General features: G+C 41.8%; 1 protein-coding gene across 1 annotated transcript; it reads right to left on the reverse strand.

Annotated features, from left to right (window-relative positions):
• Positions 1-1,301: 1,301 nt before the first annotated feature.
• CALHM5 (calcium homeostasis modulator family member 5) lies at positions 1,302-8,220 on the reverse strand. Its single transcript, XM_067702292.1, has 2 exons — positions 7,556-8,220; positions 1,302-4,102 (listed from the first exon to the last, which is right to left on the reverse strand). The coding sequence occupies exons 1-2, from the start codon at positions 8,093-8,095 to the stop codon at positions 3,695-3,697; spliced, it is 948 nt and encodes a 315-aa protein (XP_067558393.1). The 5' UTR covers positions 8,096-8,220; the 3' UTR covers positions 1,302-3,694.
• Between the last annotated feature and the right edge of the window lie 2,095 nt (positions 8,221-10,315).

Consider the following 10,315-nt stretch of genomic DNA (forward strand, 5'->3'; position numbering starts at 1 on the left):
GATCTTGATTAGAGTCAGATTTAGTTATTTTAGGAAACAATATTTCACAAGTTGTACTGTGTACTTACTCTTACACTGCATAACATAAGGAGTCACATAATGTGTGATTGTCCCATTTTTAGGGATGCTAAGACAGAGGAGTGGCTTCAAGTTGCATGTTCCTCACCCATCCCGCCTTCACCTGGTAGTTCAGAATTCATTATTTGTTGTCCAGATCCATTATGTCATTAGGGGTTGCAAAATATTTATTTTCTAATTCTGAAAAGCTCTACGAAGAATAAGATAATTTGAAAATCAGTAAGGTATAGTGGTATAAAACTAATATGCATAAAGTAATAGCTTTTTCATGTACTCAAATAACCATCACTTAGAAAATATCACAGGAAAAAGAAACCATTAGACTAGCAGCAAAGAAGTTACCTACAAATGCACAGTGCTTGCAAAACTTATGTGAGGAAAACTTTAAAATATCATTAAGGGATAAAAGGTCACCTTGAATAAACAGAAAATACATGGAAAGTTACCCCATGTTCTCAGGTTGATAACAGCATAAAGTCTAATTCAGTAGGTCTGGGGTGGGGCCCAAGATTCTGAAGTTCTTCTAGGCTTCCTTCCTTGGTGTGGCCTGCTTTGTGCTTTAGAGCAGTGGTCTCCAACCTTTTCGGCACCAGGGACCGGTTTTGTGGAAGACAATTTTTCCACAGACCGGGGTTTGGAAGGGATGGTTCAGGCGGTGATGTGAGTGATGGGGGGCGATGGGGAGCGGCAGGTGAAGCTTCGCTCGCTTGCCCGCTGCTCACCTCCTGCTATGCGGCCTGGTTCCTAACAAGGCACGGACCGGCAGTTGGGGACCCCTGCTTTAGAGCAGTTGTTCTCAAGATGTGATCCCTAGAACAGCAGCAGCAGCACCTGATAACTTGTTAGAAATGCAAATTCTCCCCCCAAACCTACCAAATCAGACACTTGGGCTCAGCAATCTACATGTTAACAAGCCCTCTGGATGATTTTGTCATGCGTTAAAGTTTGAGAACCACCACTCCAGCACTTCTAAAATTTAAGTTGCGTAGGAATCACCTAAGATCTCGTTTAACAGCAGGCTTGATTCAACAGGTCTAGGATGGGGTCTGGTTCTGCATTTCTAACAGCTCCCTCGTTTACTGATGCTGTGGTTTGAAGGCAACACTTTGAGGAGCAAGCCTAGAAGACCAATCTGTTTCTAGCTTTTACTCAAGGCCAACCTATCCTGTGCCTTCTACTGCCATTTTCTTCTAGGTATTAATGATAATAGTATGTTTCTCCTCTCCGTTATTTATTTTAAACTGAATTAACTCACATCAGTGTGTTCCTTTCAAACCAAAATCATTAAAAATGAATTTCAGGCTTTGGTGCAGCTAGTTTGGAGAGGTACCTATTCAGCATCTATCAAATCATTCCATAGAGGATATACTGCTTCCTGAAATCAAGAGGAAAAAATTATTAAGGAAACACCTATACATAGGGAGAATTTTGGTATAAATCTATGTATAAATTCAATTTACCTCTAATTTCTCTCTTTTAATAAATTCTGATTTTCACATATTAGTGTTCAGGCTATCTTACTTCATAGCGCCCCCAAATCTGATGGCTTAAAACAACAAATATTTTTTTAAGCTCATGATTTTCTGGATCAGGGATTTGGACAGGACATAGTGGGGACCCCTTTGTAATGTCTGCAGCCTCAGATGGTGTGGCTCGAAAGTCTGATGGCTGGAATGACTTCACTCAGACCATAGACCTGGGACCTTTTTTCTGGCTGTCGGTTGGGTCCCCTGGTTCTTCTCCATGTCTTGTCTGCTGAGGCTGGAATGTCCAAAATGACTTCTTCACTCAGATTCCTGGTACTTTACCTAACCTATCAATAGAATGACTCAAAGTGTTGGAGTTAGCCAACTAACTCTTTTTAATCTCTCTCTCTCTCTCTCTCTCTCTCTCTCTCTCTCTCCATTTGGCTAGCTTGGCTTTCTTCTGAGCTTGGCGCTCTCAGGGTAATTGGACTTCTTACATGGTGGCTGGCTTTTACCAGGCTGAGCATTGCCAGAGACCATGGCATAAGCTGCAACAATTCTGCAATCTAGATTCACTTCTGCTACATTCTATTGGTTCATTAAGGTCAGAATCAAGAAGAGAAAGAGACTCCATCTCTCAATTGGAGCCACTGAGCCAAGTTTAATTTCCCATGGTTAGGTTTTATTACAGTGAAACTCAGATGCACCAAAGTTGCACGGGAGATGGTCTGGCTAGAGTCAAAGTAAATGCAAAAAAAAAAAAATACTAGCTATAAAAAACTTCTTAGAAAGTTCTGGCTCATAGAGCCCATAGTTAGCATCTCTTCTTAACTCTGCTTTCAGTGACATCACCTTGGTAACTTGAAATTACATCATAGAAATTGGCAAACACTTCAAATCAGGGTTGTTGTTGTTTTTTTTTTTTTGAGAGCCAGTTGTTAAACATTTATCACATACCGTGTTTAAAACCCAAACAATATTTCAAATAGTGCAACATCACAGCCCCCACCTCCCACTCTCCCACCTACACACACACACACACACACACACACACACACACACACAACCTGACTCTGCACCTCCAAGTTCCCAAGGATATGTTGTTTCAGGTCTTATACCTATAGGATCCTTTCCCCAATTTGGGATAATGTTCCGTAGTAATAAGGAGTTCATCCGCAGGATTCTCCAACTAGGAGGCAAGGACTCTCTGTGGTATAAGATGTGAGCCACAGCATAGAACATGGTGCCTCTCCCTTAAATATCAATCCCACTCAGAGATTTAGAGGGAATTAATATATCTGTATAGTTAAACTAATGTGGATATATTACATAATAGAATGCAAAATTTGCATTCTGTAAGTGCCCACAAAAGTGTTTTTAGTTTCTTATAAAGTCACAGGAAATAAATGAACTTCAAGGTTGAAAAAAAGTTTTAACATGTAATAGTAATATGTGTCTATATCAATAGTCATAAATATATATATGTATATTTGTGCTTGTGTGTATGTGTATTTTTTAATGTAGAAATGGTTTCATGAAGGCAAAAGTACCTAGAGCCCACAAAAGTCATAATACAGCCCTGACCGTAGGGGTCTACTTTCAGTGCATAGTGGAGACATGTGAAAAGCTCTGAATTTTATGCATCATATTCTTTTAATGTGTTATTTTGAGAACCGGTGTCTTCAGATTCCAAGGAAATGAATTTCAAATGATAGAATTTCACACATCCTTGAAAGGCAGTAGGATAGATTTACTGAGTGAGGATTTCTACCAACTACACTGCAGATCCCACTGTACAGAAGTCTGTTAAGAGTACCACACTCACTCCCAAGTCACCACTGCTACCCCCGGATGCCATGACCATATTTACACAGAGTGGCAGACCTTCTTGCATGAGTCTCACTGTCAATCATAAAATCTTAGAACTTGAAGCCCCTGAGCCCAACCCCCGACAAATGCGGCAGCACCTCTGTCACCATCCTTGGCCGGTCACTCAGCATCAGTTTGAGCACATGACACTGTCTGCAGCTGGGAGCTGCAAAGCTGCTTGCCTTTGCGTTATTGTCTTATAAAGAAACGCTAAATGTGAGAAAACGCAGAGATGCTCGGGTAGCTGTTGACGCAGTAGGAAGATGTCTAGACACCACGAGTCAGTGATGGTCGGTGAGCTGCACATTTTGAGAAGCATCCACAAGCACCATTTTACTCTCATCATCCTCAGGGCGAAGTTCCAGACCATCTTCCACCACCCTGTGGAGGGCGCTGTAATGCTGCTGGTTTGGGTGGAAAGAATGCAGCTCTGAAGCAGACTCCCAGGCCGCAAAGGTAGGCATGGAGAAGACCTCTGGCCTCTTGTTTTCGAAGAAGCATTTTAGGTTCCTCTCACTCAGCTTTTTGGCATAGTCCAGGAGCGTATTTTCCAAGTACTCCTTCTCCGTTTGTGCATACGTCTTCCAAAACCTCAGCTGAAGGTAGCTAACTTTTGATCGGCAGCGAGCATAACAAGCAGTGAGCAGAGAGAAGAAAGCTGCTGAACAAATCAGGAACCAGCCTAGAATCTTAGAAAGAAAGAAATATTGAGGACCTCCAAAGCAAAGCCACTTCTCCGGGAGCCGGGGTAGTGTTATGGGGAAGTGTATGGCTAATTTAATATCAGACCTCGGTTGCAATCCTTCCTCTTAATTACTAACGACAGGTTCTTTTTTACAGTCAAATAAAGTTGGGGTTTACCTAACCTCTATTCTCCATCCTACCCACCATTGCTGGTATGCAAAGAAAGACCCAGAAGGTAGGCAAATGGAAATGAGCAAAAATATAGATTATCCAAGAACTGGGAAAACCAAGCCCTCAAACAGTACTAGCTATTAGAGGGAAGAATTCTGTGCATGAGTAAATGCGCTCATTTGAGCAAATGACCAGTTCCTTAGCGGAGTGCTTTCAGGCGTTGATACGTGCATATTCATGACCCGTGACTGATTTTTCCCATGTTACATTGTTTGCAGAGAACAGCAGACCCTCCCTGACAGAAGTATCATCACTCATTATCCAGGATAAAGTGAGACAAACGTAACACAATAAGGAAACTGAAGCTATAAGAATTGGAAGCCTGCATAAAAGCCAAGAAAAAAAAAAATAGAGTCATTGCAAACCTTCAGGATTTGCTGGTTCTGAATTTGGGTAATTGGAAAAAACAAATTCCACTTTGAATACGAAATGGTTCTGCTGGGGGTTTTTTCTGAACTTTAAAAGCAGAAGTCTAAGCAGCTCAACTTATCTTCTAAACTTTTTGGTGTTCTAATTATATTTTTCACAATTGGAATTAATTTCATATGTGGACAGCTAACAAAGCTCTTTCAAAGTTTCTCTTGACATTTTAGTTAGATGGCCCTTAGTATTTCTCAGCAGATGGGCCTATCTGAACACAGAAACAATCTGCAAATGAACCCATTCAGACCGTAACAGAACCACAAATATGCTCCAATGCTTTAAACAAGTGTTTCCCAAACTCCAACTCCAGACTATGGAGGTCATTGTACAGGGTCCCAGACCCCACATGAATGTTAATTCTGGGTTGCCACTAGTTGGGTTTAAATCTCAACTTTCTCCTTTCTGTTGTAGGAGAAATTCCATGCCTCAGGATTCTCAGTTGTAAAGTGGGGCTTACCTACCTCAGAGGGTAATTTGGGGCATTAAAATGAGACGATGTAGACATACACGTGACTCAGTATCAGCCATTGTCATGTGCTGCTACTTTTCCAATGTATCCATGTCTATGTAAAAGCATTACTGAACACAGGATATCTTTCTGATGTGATTTAACAAATGAAGCACAGCTTCCATCGTGTGAAAAGTCCTCACATTTACTTTAGTCACTTGTGCTTAGCTCCCTTGGATCTTCCTCTTTTCTTTAACCCCTACCTTTCTTTTTCCACACAGGTTCTCCTGTAGGCCCGTAGGCCATCCCACCTCAGTATCTGAACCAATGCTGCTGTGTCGTCAACTGTTTGATCAGCTTCAGACTCCCCCTCCCCCATTGCACGACCTTACCTTCGACTCGCTCTCACCTGAGCGCTGAGCACTGAGCACTGAGCCCTCTGTTCTTCCCAAATTCATGGTACCCAGGGTCTACCTAGACATGGTGGATGCTCCCACCCCAGCCCTCAAGAGTGTCCTGTTCTGCACGAGTCTTCTCCCTGAAACCCTGGCGTTTTTCTCGTCAGTTTAGAACACTTACTCCGTGCCAGCAGCTTTATATCCATTTATGTCCATCATCTACTATTCCTTCTGGCACCCCTCCCAGGTAGGAGGAAACTATGAGGAAACTGGGACCCTGAGGGGTCATACCAGTAGCTCTGGGCCACATAGCTGGTAAGTGGTAGAATCAGTATTCAAACCCAAGGAGAGCGAACTCCAAGACGGAGTTCTTGCCACTGCTCTACCCTACCTTCCTGAGGAATAGCAAACCACCCAGCTGGATTCACTTCTCTGCTCCACCCATGGACGCGGCACCTTTTACCCCCAGCCGCACACCCAGCTGTTGGTCTGGACTCTTTGTCGCTCCTGCCTGTTGGAAGCACTGTAGTCAGCACCTGCTGTGACACAGCTCCCTTTGTCCACATCTCTTATGCCTCTTCTAGGAATCAGCCCCAGGCCCCTCTCATTCCTCTGAAAAGTAAACAGGTCAGCGTGCCCAGGCTAAGCTATGGGAGGATGTGCATGATTTCCTTATGTCTCTGTTTAGAGAAGAAAAGTTCACACAGTGACAAGTGTTTGGATCTACCTGAATGGAGCCTGGTGCCCGAGGACACAAATCATACATCACTCATTGTATCATAACATTTGTAATTAATACCTTCCTTCAACCAAAGAAGGGAGCCTGGCATGTTTTTATCTAAGATGCGCTTTATGCATGAAACAGAAGATTTTGTTTGGGGAGCATTTTTAGGCTTAGCAGTTTATGAAGAGAGTATGACTATATCACCAACCAGTTTTGGAAAGTATGATTTTAGAAAAAGATTTTGCCTTGATGTGTTGTTGAAAAGGCAAGTCTATGCTGAAAAAAAGTAAAATTACACTATTTTCAGCACATTTATTCTTAAACAAATAGCATTCCTGACAAAACTGTGGATCTATTTACCTACTCTTATTGCTTGTTTTGATTTGGGGAATGTCATTCCTACTCCTCACAAGTAGGAATTCAGTCTTTTCCTGAGGCCAGGGCCAGGCTCACATCTGGATTTGTGCTCACGTACCTGGAAGGATGACAAGCTACTTCCTTGTGTCAATTAGGTAAAGCTACAATTTCCTGCTGTTAAATAAAACAGTGCCCCAAATCTTGAGCTTCTAAAATAATGTAAGAACTTTTTTAGCTGTAGAGCACAGAGCACAGGACGAAACCTCCCTGGAGAATATGGTCCCGTTTCACTGAAGGCTATTGAGAGACTGCCAACCCCCACTTTATACAGGAAGTTCTCCTCCATCCCGACAATATTTATACATAGAGATAGCAGTTGCCAGAAATCATGCAAGGGAATCTCTACACTCATTGTATTATGTGCGGCTTTGGAAAGTATTATCTTATTTCGTTCAGCTATATTTTAATAGATACGTGTGTTTTCTGAGAAACCAGTTTGAAAATAATTAATAGAAGCCAGTAACTTCTAATTACTCTGCCATTAGCACTCTATTGTGAGTTAGTGTCATGCATTATTTACAAAATCAACCCAGAGAGATTGTCTTAAAATACATAAGTATTTACATATGTACAACTCAGAGGAGATTTCTTTTCAGAAATGGAAAAAACAATCCTATCAGCAGTATTACTAGCCAAGCAACCACTGAAAAGCTTTTCCTCAGATTGTCTTAATGCTGCCCCGTGTTCCAATTTCCATTTAGTTTCAAAATGTTTTAGGAGGATTCAGACTCAGCCCTGGCTCAACAGAGTACAGAGAGAACACTTCAAGCTCACTCTGGGGAAAAAAAGAAAAAAAGTCATGTTTGTCCTTTCTTACCTGAGACTGGGCTTGCAGGGACAGTTTCAGTTCTTCGTTGTCTGTATGGGTCATGCTGATTTTGCCGCAAGGTACCTTGTGAAGTTCGTCCCAGCACTCTTCGGGCTTGCCCTTGCAAATCAGCCCCAGGAGTCTGGAATTTTTGGTCCCACTCATGGCACATTCATAAAACGTCCCATTGAGCAAAGCCACAGAAAGCCACATTACTGGAGCCACCAATGAACTCAGAGTGATCTGACCGAGGACATAGAAGAAGCGGCAGCTGTGGCCCCTGGGGAAGATTTTCCTGGGATTCACACAGCAGCCTGTGAAGAGTCTCCATGACCTGTTGTTCAGAAAGAATCCCAGGATCAGTAACACCCAGGCAGGAGCAAAAAGGAAAACCAATCCGTACACCACGTTCTCAGTGCTGCAGGGACACTTAAAAGCCACGAGTGAAAAGAGACGCTCACCTCCCACAGTCAGCAGAGCCAAAAAGCTGTAGCCAATAACAGTTTTCCGGTTGAGGATGAATCTTAAAATCCCCTGAAAAGCATCCATGATGGAGATACACAAAGGGAAAACGCTTTGCTCTTACTTATTGGCAGAGCAGCTGTGGCAGTGGCCGAGGGTGGAGCTCTTTCTTCGTTAGAAGCAACAGTGCTCAGACTGAATTCAGCCAGATAAGGAAACAATGTCATTCCCTAGGAATGAATATTTCCCAACAGTGTTCAGATAATGCCTCCTACTGGTGGATATTAGGCCATGAAACTAGAGCCAAAACACTGAGAATTAGAGTAAATTGAAAGTGAACAGCCTCCATTTTTGTGTTATTTCCATGTGGCTTGGATTGAGAATCAGAAAGAAATTGCGACTCTGCAGATAGTAATAGTCTAGGAATTTTCCAACCAGAGGAATCAACATTAGCAGAAATAGGGTTTCAGCCAATTGATTGAGAGCCATTGAATCAAGCCTCCTAGCCTAGACTTTCATGATGGTATTTTTCTCTTGTTGCTTAAGACTTTTGCACTTTGACTTAAGATCTGGAAGATTCATTTTACATCCTCTTTAACTGACTAGTGACTGAAACCAAATTTTAGGAGTTGGGCTATTTGAAATTTATATGGAAAAGTTCAGGGAGAGTTTGAGTTTTGAATGAAAGACAAAGTGAGAAGAGTCCTACTCATTTCTTTCCTAGACTTTCATAGTAACCTCTTGATTGGTATCTCTGCCTTTGACCTCATGACCACCCCCATTCTCAACCCTAAATCCATCCTCTATGCTGACATAAAGGAGATCCCTCTAAAACAGAAAACCAGTTCCTCCCTAGCCTACTCACACCTTTGGGGCTCCCTGTTGCCCACAAATTGATAGATGCCAACTTCCCCTGAACCTCATCATGGTATTTCATGCCCTTGACATGTTCCTTCTATCTGGAATATCCCCCCACCCCACAACACACACACACCTGACCTTGTCCACCTGGCAAACTTTCACTCAATATTCATAAACAGGGTAGAAGCTTCTTATTCTGTGAATATTTCAAGGGTTGCTACCAAATATATAACATTGTACTTGCAGAGCTTATAGTATTGCAGTTATTTTTTTAATATCTATAGCTCCTCTTTAACTGTGAGCTCTTATAAAACAGGAACTACATCTTATTACATTTTGTATTCTGGGCATAAATACAATGTCAAACACAGAATGGATGCTTACTCAATAATTCATTTTTCAAATAGTTATCGAACTCCACACTGCACTACACAGTGTGCCAGGCACTGTGCTAGACAGGCACAGTACTCAATGAGTACTATTGAATGAATGGATGAATGGTGAAACTTCTAGTACTTCTAATTATAAATAATTTAAGGAAATTGTCCCCATATCTGTCCTACACTGCTTTTAATTTTAAAATTAAATTAATTAAGGCACTTGAAAGACAACAGTCAAGCTGAAAATTTCCATTAATGAACTTCAGATTCCAGGCCTGTATATTTTGTGACAAGGAAGTCCCTTGGACTGGAAGCCAGGGAACTAAGTTACAATGTAAACTTAGCCACGTCATTTTACTTCTTTGAGTCCCAGTTTACTCATTTGAGAAACTGGAGGTATGCAAGAAATAGTCTCCAAGGCTTCCTCTATCTCTACATTGTAGAATTCTTTCAGCTTTAAAACAGCAGACTTTTTTGAGAAGCTGCGTTATGACTCACTTATGTGCCTCCCACCACTAACCCTTGTTCCTTCTCAGAGGCTTGTCATCGTTGGTGTTACGGCTCCCTCCACTTCCCAAAACACACCCTTGGGTTTAATCTTCCCATGGCACCCTCTGCCCTCTGCTCTGTCGCCTTCCTGTTGTGGCAGGTGTGTCTTGGGTCCCTTCTAATTCAGGATCTTATCCTTTACTAGGCACATGTGACAAACATTATGCTAGTATGCTGATGATTGGTAATATTTTAATTTCTTACCCTCCTAAAGGATATTCACTTTTGAAAAAGATTTTTTCAAAAATGATGCCTTAACTCTAAGTTTCATAAACCATATTATTTCCATAGAAAACTTGTCCTTTAGGATACTCCATGAAAATAAAAGGGTTGAAGGGTTGTCCAAGTCAGAGGGTCAGTAAATTTCAAAGCTGAGTGTGAACCCAAGCTTTCTGACTACACACGCCACGAGCTTAACCATTGTGCCTGGAAAAGGGTATTTGGGTGCCTTACTAACAGTTCTTTGTTCTAGACCAAGTTTTGTAAATTTTTTCCTGTTTACTAGGTTGCTTTCAAG

Source organism: Pseudorca crassidens, chromosome 13, assembly GCF_039906515.1.
Source record: "Pseudorca crassidens isolate mPseCra1 chromosome 13, mPseCra1.hap1, whole genome shotgun sequence".
Lineage (NCBI taxonomy): Eukaryota > Metazoa > Chordata > Mammalia > Artiodactyla > Delphinidae > Pseudorca > Pseudorca crassidens.